This window comes from Phoca vitulina, unplaced genomic scaffold, assembly GCF_004348235.1.
Source record: "Phoca vitulina isolate PV1807 unplaced genomic scaffold, GSC_HSeal_1.0 scaffold17, whole genome shotgun sequence".
Taxonomy (NCBI): Eukaryota; Metazoa; Chordata; class Mammalia; order Carnivora; family Phocidae; genus Phoca; species Phoca vitulina.
In genome coordinates, this window is record NW_022589720.1 from 30,548,766 (window position 1) to 30,566,795 (window position 18,030).

The 18,030-nt window shown below is 36.9% G+C and overlaps 1 protein-coding gene across 1 annotated transcript in view; it reads right to left on the bottom strand.

Annotated features, from left to right (window-relative positions):
- FYB1 (FYN binding protein 1) overlaps positions 1–18,030 on the bottom strand; it is a 146,839-nt gene that overhangs the window by 24,889 nt on the left and 103,920 nt on the right. The window contains exons 4-9 of the mRNA XM_032415362.1: positions 10,313–10,359; positions 8,052–8,071; positions 7,570–7,604; positions 6,482–6,602; positions 3,270–3,429; positions 2,623–2,767 (exon numbers count right to left, since the gene is read on the bottom strand). Of these exons, the coding sequence (XP_032271253.1) occupies positions 2,623–2,767; positions 3,270–3,429; positions 6,482–6,602; positions 7,570–7,604; positions 8,052–8,071; positions 10,313–10,359 (528 nt within the window). The remainder of the gene's footprint in view (positions 1–2,622; positions 2,768–3,269; positions 3,430–6,481; positions 6,603–7,569; positions 7,605–8,051; positions 8,072–10,312; positions 10,360–18,030) is intronic.

Genomic DNA, 18,030 nt, shown 5'->3' on the forward strand with positions numbered 1-18,030 from the left:
CTGCTCACAGAAGTTGAAGTGCACAGTCAGCTCCCCCTACCCTTGGAGCGATCAGGAAAGAGCAGGTGAAGCATGTGAGGACCCAGGAGGCATCTAGAGAAGGGGAAGGAGAGGATGGTGCTTTCTCCTACTCTTGCCAGGGCAAGCTGCCGGCTGTAGTCAGCATCTTCCCTTGTTCTACTAAGGACAAAGCCTGTTCTGTTGTGGGATCTCTCCCGGCAGCAGCTGTAGCTTCAAAAAAACCAAAAAAACAAAAACAAAAACAAAAACAAACCCAACATCAGACTTGTGTTTTCATTTTCTCTTCTTTCATTTTCTTATTAACTATGCCTAAGGGTGACATACATGCTAGTAACTATTGTGGTGCTATATTTGTTTAAGATATTGAGCATTAAAACCATACACCTCCTCTAACTCCATTTCATTAAATAGGTTCTTTTTCTGCTACATGCTTACTAATTAGAGCATGTCTTCTAGGGTTGCAGTATCTATGGACTCCAAACAATGGAAAAAGTAATAGTATTAGTTTGGGGAAATAGTTGCCTATCATGATTAAATAATGCTTCATTTTAAGAACATCATTCCTTTTCGTGGATTTATTATTTTTTCCTGAGTGTGTGCATCATAAATATGTATGTATTAATATTCCTGGAATTCTTTAATCTCAAAATAAGAGAAAAGCATTTTTTAAAATAAATAAAACATAAAGCATAAAGTATATACACTGCAGATAGGCAGAATGACATAGTCATGTACAGAAAATTCTGTAAATCTCAGAATATGGCCTTTTAAAACTTTGACCTCAAAACTGGCATTTATAGACTCCCACACTAGGTCAGAGAGCGTTTCTGATTACTAAAGCTGATTTATGATCTGTAAACTCCAGTGCATACATTACGTATTTTGATATATGTTGCATAATTTATGGCATATTTACCATAAATTATGCAACATATATCAAAACATGACAAGAAGGCATTGCAGCCTATTTAGAAAGACAAAGCTGCCAGAAAGCAACACAGCAAGTTTAACTGATGACATGAAGTGAACAACTATGGGAAGGAAACTGCATTCATTCTTCATACATTTTATAAGTATATTACTATTTTGATCATTTTACATTTTAAAAATGTTTGATAATTGAAGCAATTTTTTTCTTTGAAATGTGAGTTATGAAGGATGCAGACCCCATTTTTACCCAAGTGAAGATCCAGTGCAGATTATATGTTTTGAGATCGTAGTGGATGTTTCCCAATTCTACAACATGGGCACAGGAAAACAAGGATTCCTAACTGGGCTGGAGATTTTCATCCTCTTTTCCTTCAACTTGAAGGGGTACGGCTTTACCCAGAAAGGGAGATACTGGAGGAAGGAAGGAACAAAAGGAGAAGGAAAATAGAAAAGCAAAAAGGGGCAGAAGGGACAGGAAGGTCAGAGCTGGAAAAAAGAGATAGAAAAGGAGGGATGGAGAAAGGAAGCAGAAGACTGAGAAGGGAAAGATGAGAAGGAAAGGTACATGGGAGAAGATGGTGCCTCTCCCCTCCTGCCTCCTCCCAGAAAGGATGTCTTGTTCTGTTCCTCTACCCCGGGAAGGTGTTCCTGTGACTCCTACCGGGAGAATGATTCCAATCTAGTGGAATGAATGGGCCATGGAAATGAAATTGGACCCGTCGTTGATTCCCAGGGGTCATAGTGAAATGAGCTTTTACTTTTTTACTTTTAAAAGCAAAGTAGAGTTTTATTAAAAAGCAATCTTCTGGGGCGCCTGGGTGGCTCAGTCGGCTAAGCATCTGCCTCCAGCTCAGGTCATGATCCCAGGGTCCTGGGATCGAGCCCCACATCAGGCTCCCTGCTCAGTGGGAAGCCTGTTTCTCCCTCTTCTCCCAGCTTGTGCTCTCTCCTGCTATCTCTGTCACTATCTCTCTCTCAAATAAATAAATAAAATCTTTAAAAAAAAGCAATCTTCTTTCTGTTATCTTTTCAAATAAGAACAACAAAGGGGCGCCTGGGTGGCTCAGTCGTTAAGCGCCTGCCTTCGGCTCAGGTCATGATCCCAGGGTCCTGGGATCAAGCCCCACATCGGGCTTCCTGCTCAGTGGGAAGCCTACTTCTCCCTCTCCCACTCCCCCTGCTTGTGTTCCCTCTCTCGCTGTGTCTCTCTCTATCAAATAAATAAATAAAATCTTTAAAAAAAAAATAAGAACAACAAATATATTTAGATTCAGAGATTTTAGAGCAAAAATTTTTATATTTTTAGAGCTGAATTTTATATCTCATGCTCCATATTTTGCAAAATCATATTTACTTTAGGCATAGCCCTAAGATCAAATCAGAACGAATATTAGAAAACTGTGTTTCAGAATGAGAACGCATTTGGCAAGACCTGGCAAATGGCCTATTATTTTTTAAGTAGTATTTGATACACACAGCTGAAGAGTGAAATAAAAGACTATGGAGTTTCAAGTGACCTTTCACCCACACTGAAGTATCTGTAATTGTAAATGGTGATTTACTGATAGTGAGCAGTCGGAAACATGGAAAGTAAAATTCTAGGATCTTAAAATATATAATCTCTGACAAGACGACAGTCTGATCTGCTTTACAGTTTGTATTTGCACATACCTGCTAATATCATCCTGCTCTGCAACATCATCATATACCTCCTGGTCATCTTCAATAGGTCTTGATGAAAGAACACTGAGAGATGTTTTCTTCCGTTTCAGAGAATCATAGTCAATCGCGACAGCAGTTGTTCTAATATAGCCATCTACCAACAGGAGGAATGATTTATGGTCAGATAACTGTAGTTTCAATATCTCAAAGTTTTAAATAAAATATCAATTGCAATTTGCTCTTTAAAATTTTCCTACATTTCTTTGCATGCACTTCTGATCTATAGACTTCCGACGTAGACACATTTGACTGGACTTTGTCGAAGTCTTAGGCCGTTGTGGTTTGCAGTAAGCTTAGAGTCCACTTTAAAGATTCCAAAGTGATTTACATGATTCATCCCCCCCACCAACCCCGTTTAACATCAATGAGGAAACTAACGCCCTTTGTTCCTCCCTGGAATAATATAAATATTTACATTGCTCCCCACTAAAACAATAAGGCAGATGAGGTAAAGATGGAGCCATCCTTGTCATTTTAAATTTTCCTATTTTTGTCCTCTCTGTTAACTACTCCTAACTTAAGAGAATTTGCATATTTAATATTGTCTTTAAAAAAAACCCCCAACACTTTGAAGTCATAGGAAAATTTGCACTCACATGACCCCTTTGCCGTTCTGCCCAGCCATTTTCCTTCAGGGTTGTCTGTAATGCGGATTATTTCAATTTGCTCTCCTTGCTTGAAGCTCAGTTCATTCTTTCCTCCTTTGACATCACAGCAAGCTTTTGCCTGATGGATGACTTGAATAGGGCCTGTTAGCTGCAAAGAGGGGCAATAATCACAACAGGCTTTCTTACTATTCAGAAAACCTTTTAGGAACCGAGTTTTGAAAGACGATAGGTCCACGACTTGCCAACCAGCCTATTTACAACATTTATGGGTTTGAGCTAGAAACTGGGGATGAATGTCATGCACAATGCGTGTTCTTCTAAGAGGGGTGAGGGGAAAATCCGAGGTGAGGCAGGACAGCAAGGAACAGGTAAGCATGTGCTTGGGGTCCAAGAGAGAGTAGCAGTGATCTGTTGACCTTAGAAGCCTGTGAAGGGCTTGCAGAGGAAGCCACTAATAACTGAATACCGCTTATGTACGACAATACATGCTGGGTGCTATGGTTTTTATGGGATATGCTGGTGGTCTGCTTGGTAGGTGGAAGTTTTTTTCCATCTTTGAACTGTATGGTTATTCTGATGGTGCTCTTCAGACTTCAAACAACAAAGGGGAGGTAAGGTGGTGGTGGTGGGTTGTACTTGTGGGAAAAGCATTTTCTTTGTTTTTTTCCCAACTTTGTGGTGTTGTCTATCTGTAAACTCGGAGTGGACATTACCTGCTCTAAGCAAGATAACATTTTAGAAATAGCTTTGTAAATAAAAAAAATAGCGAGCAAATGGTATGTGAGGTTTTGAAAATAAATATCCTGGACAGTACAGTGGTTTCTTCACAGCAGGAGAATATAGAACTCCCCCCTTATCTGTGGTTACATTTTCTGGGGTTTTAGCTACCCGTGGTCAACTGCGGTCTAGAAACAGATGATTCTCCTTCTGACCTATTGTCAGATCAATAGTAGCCTAATTCTACGTCACAAAACCTAAGTCATTCACCTCATTTCATCTCATCATGTAGGAATTTTATCATCTCACATTATCATAAGATGGGTGAGTGCACTACAATAAGATATTTTGAGAGTGACAGACCACATTCAATAACTTTTATTATAATATAGTGCTATAATTGTTCTATTTTATTATTAGTTATTGTTAGTCTCTTACTGTGCCTAACTTATAAATTAAACTTGATCATAGGTATATATGTAAAGAAAAAAACAGTGTATATATAGCGTTCAGTACTATCCATGTTTTCAGGCATCCACTGGGGGTCTGGGAATGTATCACCTGTGAGTAAGAGGAACTGCTGTAATCTAGTTGAGAACATGAATCCTGAACTCCTAATTGCCTAATCCTAAATTTGTATCTTTTTCAACATAATTTCTTGGATCTTTTGATATGCAAATATACATTGTGATTTTTGAAGTTCATTTTATTGAACTCATGATGTTATGAATTGTGACATATCATCAATTATGTACCACTAAGAGAGAAACAGCTTAATTTAAGTTATGATATGCCAATGATGTTAAGATGCATCTGACTTTCAGAATTTGAAAATGTGAAATGTTTTATGTCATAGATTTAATGAAATATGGTGCTATTGTAAGGTCTCACATTTATTTAATTTCTTTAATTGTAACATCTTTTAACATTTTTGTGGAGGGAATATAGCTTGTGAAGTCCTAGTCTTTACAAACTTTGAGTTCATATTTAGTGGTAAGATTTCCATACCCTATTTTTTTCTTACTAAAAAATATTATTTGAATGAAAGAATGAAACAATGCAAAATTGATTCCTCCAAAAGAAACACAGAAAAAAACTTCACCTAATTCCTTCAAAATTATAAAGTCCCTTCATAAAATGTGTTATGAAAACTTTTGTTTAAGAAATTAATTTTTCATATTTGCCACTTGAAAAATAGGAACATTGGTACCCATACATCTGTATGAGTAAAATGTCTTAATAGTCATGCTTTAATCTTAATTTTACTTATATATATACTTATACTCTCTCTCTCTCTATATATATAAGCTTATACTCTCTCTATATATTATATAGTAAGCTTCTTCAAAATTTAATGAGAACCTTAGCAGATATAGTGTCTTATGTACATTATTTTAATTAATTCCACAACAAACTTTCAGGAGAGGTATCATTTATTCTCACTTTAGAGAACAAAAACCAAAAAAGAAAAAAAAGAATAAGAATCTGAGGTTTAGAGAAGTTTAATAATATGCCCACAATCACATAACTCATACGGGCAGTTGGAATTTAAATCCACGTCTGTCCAATTGACTCAAAGCTTTATGTTTTTCCAGCACCATGCTGTTGAAACTTTGTTTTAGTACAATAACTATACTGGGGAGTTATATAGAAATCAAATTTTTATAACTCAAACCATATATTAAATGTTCCAGAGGAATTAAATGTTTAAAGGAATCTTGACATGAATCCTTTTTATAGTGAAGAATAGTTCTGTAATTCATATAATCACCTTAAATATAGCTAACACACCAGATCTGTGCCAGATGTCATCAAAGATGGTGTAATCAAGAAAGGCTAGCCTGCTAGTGTAGCACTGGGGGTAGTAATAGGAGTCATACAGTTAGAAATCAGAGATCAGAGAAGAGAGAGGTCAGAAATCCAGGTGGAAAAAGAGGGATGAGAAAGAGTGGGTTTCAGAAGTCAACATGTACATAAGCTAAAAATAAAGGCAAAAATATGTCAGGTCTAGACAACAGCAGTTAGAGTAGTTCATAGCAACTTTATTCTGAGAAAGGTCTGGGTCATCCAGAGACATTTGTGTCCCTTGCACCATTGTGATACATGCCACAGGGATATCTGTGTGTGTGCTCCAAGCTCATAGTATAAGCCGGTTAAGATCAGATGTGAAATGATGAGAGACAAGATGGGTTTGAGCAACTGAGTATTCATTCACTCAATCACCATAAAAGTTCCTAGGTGCTCACTAATTATAAGCTGCCATATTTTATTTGGACTTTATCATATTACATTTTTAGTGCAGGGATAAGGTAGTTTATTGGGCAAAATAATTACTGTTATGAAGGTAGTTACTTTTTTAGGAAACAACAATTAACTAATTCTCCCACCATGTAAGTTTTTAAGAATGGTGCCCCTTTTGTGTGGAAGTTATAAAAAGAGATCATTCTTTTTTTTTTTTTACCCATCAGCAAGCAAGCTCTTACTTTAAATTTCTTCTTTATTTCTTGTTCTTTCTTTTCTCGCTCTTTCTGTTCCTTTTTCTCCAACTCTAATCTCTTCTTTTCCTCCTTTTCCTTTTTTTTCTCTCTTTCTTTGGATGCTTCTCTGTGGATACAAATTGTTAGGTTGTTTGGGCATTTGCAAGCATTGATGTGTTACAGCTCACATATTCGGAGGTTTCTACCCACAACAGAAAACAGTATCTGACTGTAGAGATGAAGGTAAAAAACCAAGGGTTGTCAAAATTCCTGGGTGTGTGAGATTGTTCTTAAATCCAGTAGGAGGCATACAAATGAGGATACTTTCCAAAGGCTCTGCTTCCCCTCACAACCTGGGCTACCCAGTGGGAGACAGTGCTTATAAAGGCCCTGTTCTTGCTGCATATTGGCATGAATACAATCTTTCTCTCTCTCTCTCTTGCATGCACTCACAGGTACAGGGCATGAACATGCACATACATGCAAACCTTAGCTCAAAAACTGTTGTCAGAATTGGTTGTACAAAAAGCAGGTAGAGAAAATTAAGATATTTGAATCAAAAAAAGAAAAAATAAATTAACATTTATTTCTCCTTTCCCTCACTTTCCAAGAAATTTGTTAGTCCTGGCCTATCCAGAAACCCATTTTGGAGCTATTTTTAACATCTTTCTGCTTTAGCAGGTTGAAACTTTGCCATCTGGTGCTGTGGTAAATTATTTCTCACAGCACCCTTGTGAGGGGAATCACTGTCTAGGTGGGGAACTTGTAACATAAAGATAAATTCATTTGCCCAAGGACACAATGAGAACAAGAAGTCCAGATTCCTGGCTCAGTGATTCCCGGCCGCAGTAGCTGTGGGTTGCTGGCCTCTCACAGAAGAACATTTTTAAGAGTCCTCCATAAAATTCTTAGACAAATAAAGAAAGAATCTTTAGTCCTTTGTATTGAAATAAAGGTTATCATTATATGTCAGTCATTTGAACAATAAAGCTTTTCCCCCTTAGTGTTGAATATCCATCCATTCTCCCTCCTAGAAATCATAATATTCACTTTAGGGGGATGAAATCATGGTAAAAAAAAAATGGAACTCATACATGTCTTCATATGTTTCTCCTTCACTGTCTTGTTCCTGTCAAGGAAAACATTAATAATAATTAATATTAATGACTCAAAAAGGAAACATACACATATTACATTGATCAAATACTTAGTAAAACAAGCATAAATTTAAGTGTATGTAAACTTGTCTTGTTTAAAATATTTTTTTTTCTTTCAAGAGATAGACTGGAAGAGTAAGCACAAAAAGATCTTTTTTTATATTCTGCTATGTAATTCAGATGTCTAGCCAGACTCAAGTTTATGTGCAGTGCTACAAAATTCCTGTGAGTCAGTTTAATGACTGGTGTTTAACGTCTCAAACATTTTAGACGAAGTAATATTATAAATGGAAAAATATCATTATTACTCATAAAGGTTTTCATTTGTTGGTTTATGTCAATAGAACATGAATCACAGTAATTGTTAAATATTTTAGTTAAGCTGTATAATATCAGGAGGGGAAAAAAAAAAAACTGACCTCATCTGGATTTCCAGGACCTAAAGCATTTTAAAAAAAGAGTAAAATTAATATATTTTAATTAGAAAGCACTTTAGTACAGAATTATTAGACATAATATATTCAAAACAGTTCATAATGTAACAGAACTTACGCTTTATCAAAGATATATAAATACAAAATAGAGTATGTGGCTTAGATCTTTACTATGGCCTTTTCAGTACTTGTACTTTAACTGTAAGATCATCTCACTGGCTTTCATAAAATAATGCAAAGGCCAAAAAATAATGAAGACTTTTTATCCTCTTTATGAAAGGCATGCACATTTGGTTTTATGGGCTTGTGTGGAACAAAGGTATTATCAGAAAATCACAACTAGTTTGCACTTTTTGACTTATTTGTTCCCAACGATTTGGATTTATGTATCAAGCAAATCAAGTTAATTAGGTTTTTAAAAAAAAGATACTTTACTGGGGCATCTGGGTAGCTCAGTTGGTTAAGTGGCTTACTCTTGGTTTCGGCTCAGGTCGTGATCTCAGGATCGTGAGATTGAGCCCCGCATTGGGCTCCAAGCTGGGCATGGACCCTGCTTAAGATTCTCTCTCTCTTTCTCCCTCTGCCCCTCCCCCCGGCTCACTCTCTTTCTCTCTCTCTAAAGGAAAAAGATACTTTGCCAGTTCATATCCTTTGACCACTTTTGTCTTGGAGTTGATATCTTTTTCTGGTTGACTTGGAAGAGGTCCTATGTTTTTCAGATATTAATCCCATGTCAGTTGCAGTTCAAGTGTTTAGTGATATCAACTAATTATTAGATATTAAGACATAATCTAGAGTAATAATAATAAAAACAATGTGGTGTTGGTATAGAAACACATAGACCAGTAGAATAGAGCAGAGAGCTCAGAGACAGATGAATAAATTTATATACACTCTTATATACACAGTTATTACACACACAAATACACACATATACATACATAGACACACACCTATACAGTTGATGTAGTATAAAGATGGCATTATAAAAGATTGAGAAAATGATGGATTTCAAAGTATGGTAATGGGAAAACTGGTTCCACAAATGAGGCAGTAAATCTGGGTTTCTGCTAACTCCTCAAAGGTGGACTGCAAAGACATCAAAGACTCAGATATTAGGGATGAAGTTCATAGAAGAAAATAGGAGATAATATTTTTATTTTTTAGGGATAGGACTTCTTAACTAAAACTTTAAAACACAAGTTACGATGTAATAATTAATTTGATTATATCAAAATTCATTTATGTTCAGTGAAAGACAGCTTGGGTGAGAGAAGATAGTTGCAGTGTCTAAAGTATCAAAAGATATTTGAATCAAAAAAAGAAAAAATAAATTAACATTTATTTCTCCTTTCCCTCACTTTCCAAGACATTTGTTAGTCCTGGCCTATCCAGAAACCCATTTTGGAGCTATTTTTAACATCTTTGAACTGGCAAGTTACAGAAGAGGAAACCACAAAGGCTAATACACAAACCAAGTACTCAGACCCAATAGAAGCAGAAATATGAAAATGAAGTGAGATATCATTTTATACATATAAGACTCGAAATTGGAAAGCTGAATAATACCAGACATTGGTGAAAGGTAAGCATCTTGGAATTTTCATGCCCTGCTGATGGGAGTACACACAGATGCAGCTTTCTTGGAGAACACTCTAGTCCTAATCAGTCAAAATGAATATTCCATAGCTTATGAACAGCCATTCCACTACTGGATATATATTTTAAAGAAAGTCTCTCAGAGGTCCACATGGGAATATGGACAAGAACATACACTGAATTATTATTTGTAAGTATCAGTGAATTGGAAGTAAAATGCAAATGCATAGGATACATACCGTGGGGTACTGTGCAGTAGTTAACAAATTAAATATACATATAGCAACATGTGTGGGCCCCCTAAAACACATTATGCTGAGTGTAAAAAAAAAAAAAGAGTAGAGTGAGCTATAACATAATGTTTATGTAAATTGAAATATATACACACATGTAAGAGTATGCAAAGAATATGTACAAACAGACACAAACACATTAAATATATTAGAATATTTGTCTCTGGTTGGAAACAGAGAGAAGGGAATGGGTCATGGAGGTAAAAGGGAATACATACTTAAGTAAAACAAGAGAGGGGTCTTGCATGGACCAATGATGACAATGGCCCAATAGTGACCCTATCAGAATGATTAACTCAAATTTCTGTATCTGAGGTAACAAATACATAAATAAAACATCTTTTTGCCCCTTACCATCAGAGAGCATCATACCATCTTGACTTTCTTCATTTACAGGGCTTCTGAAAACAGGAAAGAAGAGAAAGTAAAAATGGAGCAAATAGATGCTCACCTTACAATGAAAAATGAAAAAGAATAAAAGGATCATTTTTAAATTATTCTTTTTTCTTTAATTTCTGCTCTGATTTAAAACATCAGAAGTTATTAGAATGGGCTTTAGCCTCATATTTATGCTGCTGTGGAGGCAAAAACATGGAGAATCAGGGACCTTGAAGACAGTTCTGTGTATTCATAGTGGACACGTAAAATTAATCCATTGCTTCAGGGCAGTAATATGTTTTCTGTGAAAATTGCAGTATATCAATACTTCAATTCTGGGATTCTGAAGGTATTTGTTTGTTTTTATCATATAGATACCAAAGAGAATTAGTTCTAAACCTTGACTCCTTCTTTCCAGATGTTTTCCACCTGGCTTTACTTCTGTCATTTGTGGCTTGGACTCCAAGGTGCTTCATTCCAAACCACTTTACTCCAACTGCTCTTAACAGTTATCAATACCTGGGCTCCACAAATCCCTAATGATTTATGCAGCCATCTAGATTTTCTATTTTTCTCCTCAGGTTGATTAACATAGCTGGAGAAAATTGCTATTTCACTGATTCTTGATATTACAAATGGCATTCAGTCTCAATGTTACCCTCAACACTATTCTATAATCTCATATACCTTTTCCTAGTGAATCTTTTCTCCCATCATCCTTCTCAATGGCTATTCAAAACCTTCACTACTTTCTGCAAATCTCTTGTCCCTCTCCTCTCCCCTATAATCATATGATCTTGTTTCTTATTTCACTGATAAAATAGCAGTTATTGGATGTGAACTCTCTTAAGAAAATATATTCCTTTAACCCAAACTTATCCTTACCTTCTGTCAAATTTCCTTCCACCTGTGTCCTGAATTCTATCTAAATTATCAGTGTTTTACCCCCTTTCTCTTCTCTGTTCTGTGTGTCATCATATTATTTATATTATTATTATTCCCCTTCTTTCACTCCCCATTCCTAAATATCTCATAATTTGTTTTCTCCCTTAGCCCAAGTTACTCTCATTCATAAAAGCCAAATTCTTCTCTTTACCTTTCTAAATCCTCCACATTACCACAGATAGTCCTCCTTTTCCCAGCCAAAGTGGAGAAGGCTGTCTGTGCTCACAGACTTGACTTCTTTTCCTCTTGCTCAATTCTTCATGACTACACTCTGGCTTCTATTGCCTATCCTTTGCTGAAACCACTCTTACAGGACTTACTTACCAAATCCACTGGACACCTCTCAGCCTGCATTATTATGTGATTATTTTGTGGCCCTTAATAGTATTGGCCAGTTTGCCTTCCTAGAGTCTTCTTTGTTTCCATAAGAAATCTCTCCTGGCTCATTTCTTGTCTTTCTGGCCACCATCCTACAATTTCCTTGGTGGGCTTATTTCCCTTTCACTTCCCCTTTAAGTGATGATGTTCCTTTGTGTTCTGGTCTTGGCTTCCTTTCTTTTTCCACTCTACATCTGTCCCTGAAAGGTCTCATATATGCCTACAGCTTCATTTGTTCTCTTAGTGTTGGTGACTTCCATTGACATCTCCAGTGCAGGCCTCTCTTCTGAGTTTCAGACTCATATATACACATCTTTACTTGAATGTCCCACAGCCAGTTCTATATTAACATTGCAGAAACTGAGGCTGCCTTCTTTTATCCCAGCATAAACTTGTTTTTCCTACTAGGTTTCTTATCTTAGTGAATGGCACTGAAGTTCCGCATATCCACCTAAGCCTCAAAGTCATCCTTGTTTCTCACTCTTCTTCAGTTCCACATCAAATTAATCATGTTCTGTCAGTTCCATATATTTAATGTCTCCTATAATTCACTTCCTCCCTCCATCTCTTTCCACTTTCCTGCTAGACACAAGGACAGAATTATATCATCACTAGCATGGACTCTTGCAGTAGCCATCTGTCCCATCTTCTAGTGATGAACATTGCTCTTCATCTTCTCCACCCTTACAGTCCCTTTTCCATATTGCTGCCAAAATGATCTCTCTAATGCAAAATATGATTATATCACTCTCATGTTCATTACTCAAGCCACTTAAAGAATTAGGAAAGAGTGTTACTTAAACCCAACAGATGCTGGTTGCAAAACTAACCCCATTTGAAGAATGTGGGCTGGAAGTGCCTTGTTATCCCTTAGACCAAAAAACAAGCTCAGTGGGTACACTTGTGGCTCAGGAAGAACTGCCATAGACATACATGTTTCAGTCTCCAGCTGGGATGGGTTCTTTGATTGTGTCAATGTTGAGTGTCAATGGCTGCTCACATCAAAAAAGGAGTCAACCTGACATTACAGACTTCTGATAAGAGAATACACCACCATCTAAGAAGTAGTCTTACCAAAAAAACTAGAATTAAATTTGGTTAAGTCACCTCTACCTGCAACTACCAACTTACTGGAAATACAGAGGAGAGAGGAACACGAAAGATATCCTATAGGGAAGCACTCAGCAACATCTAGACTGTGGTTAACTATAATGCCCACAAACAACTTGATTTCTTCAACAAATAAATTGTAATAAATAAATAAATAAATAAATAAAGGGATAGAGGGTAGACTTACAGCTTGAAAGAGAATTGCAAATGTATAAGTCAATGAAAATGTGTAGACTTTATATGGATTCTTATTCAAAAAACTTAAAAAGAGACAATTGGAAATTTGAACATGGACTTGATTTTTATATTAATATATAGAGCCTAATTTTTAGGGATACTTACTAAAATATTCATGAATAGAATTATATGTATTTGGTATTAGTTTCAAAATAATATGAAAGAGGGAAGTGAGTGGGGGTATTGATGAAACAAGATTGGTGATGAATTTACAATTGTTGAAGTTGGTGCAGGGGACATGGAGGCTCATTATACTATTCTCTCTGCCTTCTATTTTTATTTATTTATTTATTTTAAAGATTTTATTTATTTATTCATGAGAGACAGAGAAAGAGAGAGGGGCAGAGGGAGAAGCAGGCTCCCATGGAGCAAGGAGCCCGATGCGGGACTCGATCCCAGGACGCTGGGATCACGACCTGAGCCGAAGGCTGACGCTTAACCATCTGAGCCACCCAGGCACCCTATTCTCTCTGCCTTTTATAAAATTTTTCAAAATAAATATGCTTCTTAAAAGGTATAAGAAAAATCTCATTGCAAATACAATTAGAATATTTAAGAGAACTGGACATGCTTTGATAGACTTAATAAGAGTCATTTAAGTTTTGGGGAAGATTTTACTTAGTGCAGTTATTAAATTTGTTCAGTTAGGTTTTTGAAATGCTTAAAAAGTTCAATATATAGATTTATCCATGCAACGTAAAACATATAAGGGGGTAATTAAAACTAAATTTTTAAATGTAACTATGCATTTGAAAGAATTTAACCTAAGTTGTCCAATCATTAGTCAAAGATCCCACTGACAACTATTCTTATTTAAATAAAAATTACTAGATGTATAAATAAGATAGAAAGTTATGGGAATTTAAGTACTTAAATTAGGCCTTTGCATTATTAACTTTAATGAATTGAGTATTAATTAAAAGCACAAGATGTAAATACCTTAGATGTCAAAATAAACCGACATCCTACAGAATAAAATCTACAGCCTGTTTCATGATATACAAGGTTCTTATGACCAATCCTGTTCTTTTTTTTTTTTTTAAAGATTTTATTTATTTATTTGTCAGAGAGAGAGAGAGAGAGGGAGGGAGGGAAAGAGAGAGGGAGAGAGAGCACACAAGCAGGGGGAGTGGCAGGCAGAAGGAGAAGCAGGCTCCTCACTGAGCAAGGAGCCCGATGCGGGACTCAATCTCAGGACCCTGGGATCATGACCTGAGCCGAAGGCAGACGCTTAACTGACTGAGCCACCCAGGTGTCCCTCAGTCCTGTTCTTTTACAGTTTTATTTTTCATATATCCTCTTATATCATCTTTTTTTTCACATATTAATACTGACTCACTCTCTGAACACTCTGTTTCTTGTTCCTCTGTTCTTAGCCCACTCTGTTTTCTTTCCTAGAATAATCTTTCTCCTTATCATCCCCTGTTTGTGGCCCTTCTTAATCTTTTAGCCTCTCCTGAAACACTCCTTTCTCTGTGAAGTCATCTCCAACGCCCTAGGCCCACGCAGTTGCTGCTTCTATGTGTCATACATTGCTCTATTATAGTAATTATTCTGTATCACTATAATTATAGAGTAATTGCTTGCATGGCTCTCTTTCTACTACGAGACTATAAGAGACTGTCACTTTGTTAGTTAATTTATTATTATGACTGTCATTTTTAGAAAGCTATTAGGATAATTCCAGTCATGTATAGGACTTTGATTTTTTTTTTTTGATGAATTAATTATGTCCCAGCAATACTAAGAAACTAAATTAATGTTTGTTATTAAAGTGACTTGTTTATGATCATTTTTGAAAAAGAGTATTAGTCAAAAAGACTACTGGACTTGCAGTTTATTTCCTAAAACACTTGAAAGAGTAACAAATAGTTGCAGAATGGAGAGTATCTGCATAGCACATTCATGCATATGTGGCTGCACGTTTATAGAAACCATTTATTACTTGTAGATAATGTTTGCATGCACACATTGATTCATGGACCCAACACAATAGCATATAAATCTTAGTTTACTTTATAGAACTCTGAATTCACCATATATAACATGAAAATGTTCAATAAATAAGAAATCATGTAAGAATGATAGTGAAGAATAAAAGGGAAAAAGATGAGGAAAAGAAATAGGTGAGTGTCACAATAAACTGATATTAAACTGTCGCCAATTATTAAAAAAAAAAAAGTGTTGCAGGCATTGAGAAAAACTGCATGAAGATACAGGCAAACAATGAAACCAATCACCTGTCACACAGGCCTCAGCAGAGGGGGAGGTCAAGGAGAAGAAAAGGAAGCTTATCAGTTGTTAGAACAGTGTGTCTGTTCAGGAGGAGCTCTCACCGGTTCTTTGTTTTTACATGGTGGTGTGTAGAATTACATAGGAAAGACAAAGTCAATTCAGTATTACGACTGCCATTTTTAGAAAGCTATTAGAGCTCTATTTCCTGACTTTTAAAGATGTAAAGCTATTGACCTTTATATCTTCTTTGCTATTCATAACTTTAATTGTTGGGGTTTTTTTGTTTTTGTTTTTTAAAGAAGAAGAGCGAATCTAAGTGTCACATGAAACTTGGTTCTATACTTGCTGTTGCTGAGAATAGAATCTTACGACTTCTCTGTGAACTTTTCTCGGGAACATATCTTCCTGTATTGAATGCAGGAGAACCTATAAAACTCGTTTCAGCCAATGTTTTCCAAATGGAGTTAGGCTGGGCCCCTTGGAAGTGCATGTGTGATAGGGCAAGTCTCAAATTCCAGACAATGTTAAGTATTTCTAATGAATAAGAGGGTTATAATGGTAAATTCTTAATTTTTGTCTGATTTGAGAGCCCCCAAAATCTGAAGCTGACTATGAATGACCTCATGGTAAGAACTGTTCAACCTTGGTCACTTCCCAGTATTTATTATTTCTTATTAGTCCACTTTTCCTGTCTCGTTACTATTAATAACCATGGAATTTGTTTTGTACACCAAAATATTCAACCAGTGGTTCTGTTTTCCTATGAAAAATTAGTTATACTGTTAAAATTATAATTAATTTTTAAAGGTGGTGCCAAGAAACGTGTTACACTAAAAGATGTTGATCTGAACACTAATAGTGATAAACAAGCTCTTTCGATGCGTTTCAGTTTCTCTTCTGATGTCTGAGTAACACAGCAGAAAATGTAATTAGCTGACTTCTGACCACTAGGTGGGGAAACAATACAATTTAAAATAAAACAGAACTTTGGCCTCACCCACTTTAGTTTAAAAGATGGTTATTATTTCTAATTCTCTTCTGCCTCCAATCTTTTACATCCTTAAGGCATCCTGATCTGAATGATGTCATTACCCCCGACTTCTGGGGAGGCAGGTGATTAAGGCCACCCTATCTCCTGAAATTCCTTCCCTGATACCAATTAAAAATTCCTTTCTTGCCTTAAGCAATGCAGACTCTACACCCTTGGGAAGACTGTAAACCTTTCAGTTATTTATTCCTTCGGGAAGCCAGTCCCTCACCTGAACACTACTTCCCGCTCTAGTCCTTGTTTCAGGAATTCTGCCCTCGTCACCATTATAATTTTCCCTTCTTCATTGGATCTTTCTCATCGGCATACAAACATACTGTTATTTCTTCCGTCTTAAAAAAACAACTCTATTTCACTTTTCCCATCAGTTACTTCCCCATTTCTCCTTGAAAGTGTTGTCTATAATTGGTCTTTCCAGTTCTTCTTTCCTGTTCCTCTCATGTTATTTCAGTCAGGCTTGCATCCCAAGTCCAGGATATCTCTCCCCCACCACTTCCACGGTCCTCCCTTTATTTGGTCTTAGGGAATACTACCTTTACTTGGCTTCCAGGACACCACACTCTTGTTTTCTTCCTATTTTATTGTTTGTTCCTTTTTACTCTCCCTTGTTCATTTTTCTTCTCCCAGGCCTAGTAGAGTTGGAGTGCCCCAGGGCTTGGTTCTTCTCTCTAGTTATACTCACTTCCTTGGTGATTGTAACAGTCTCATGATTCCAAGTGGAGAATATATGCCTATGACTCTCAGATTTATATTTTAAAACCAGAACTCTCTTCCAAACTCTTCGCTCCTGATACCCAATTGCCAGTCCAATAACTCCACTTAGATGTTTAAAAGACACCTCAAGCTTAACCTAGCCATGCCTTCCTGATCTTCCCCACTCCCAAATTTGCTCAACTGCACCCTCTCCCATTTCAGTTGAAGGAAACATCATCCTTATATTATAGTTGCTCAAGCCAAAAGCCCTGGAGCCATCTTTGATCCCTGTTGCCCTTCACACCCCAAATCCAAATTCTGTTGTCTCTACCTTCAAAGTATATTCAGAATCTGGACCCCTCTCTCCACCTCCACTGCCACCATCTTGATTACAGCCACCTCTATACCATGCCTGCATTTCTGCAAAATCTACCTGACTAGTTTCCCTGTTTCAATATTTGTCTACCGTCTCTTTTCATATAGCTGTTCAGGTGATCTTGATAAAACATAAGTCAAAACATCACTGCCGTGCTCAACCTTTTTCAGTGGTTACCATTTCACGAGGAGACACAATCTCGACTATGACCGGCAAGGCCCTATGTGAGCTGAATCTTTTCCTGCTATTCCTTCCCTTGCTCACTCTACTCCAGCACCAGTTACCCTCTTCCTAGTCCTTGAACATTCTAGGCATTTGTTCTGTCTGCTCTCTCTGCCCGGAATGGTCTTGCTTAAGACATCTGCAAGCCTAACTCCCTCACTTCCGTGAGTCTTTGCTCAAGTATATAACTGCCTATAAAGGCAGCTACCCTCCCTTTTCTTTTTTTTTTTTTTTAAGATTTTATTTATTTATTCGACAGAGAGAGAGACAGCGAGAGAGGGAACACAAGCTGGGGGAGTGGGAGAGGGAGAAGCAGGCTTCCCGCGGAGCAGAAAGCCCAATGCGGGGCTCAATCCCAGGACCCTGGGATCATGACCTGAGATCCCAGGACCCTGGGATCATGACCTGAGCCAAAGGCAGACGCCACCCAGGTGCCCCTACCCTCCCCTT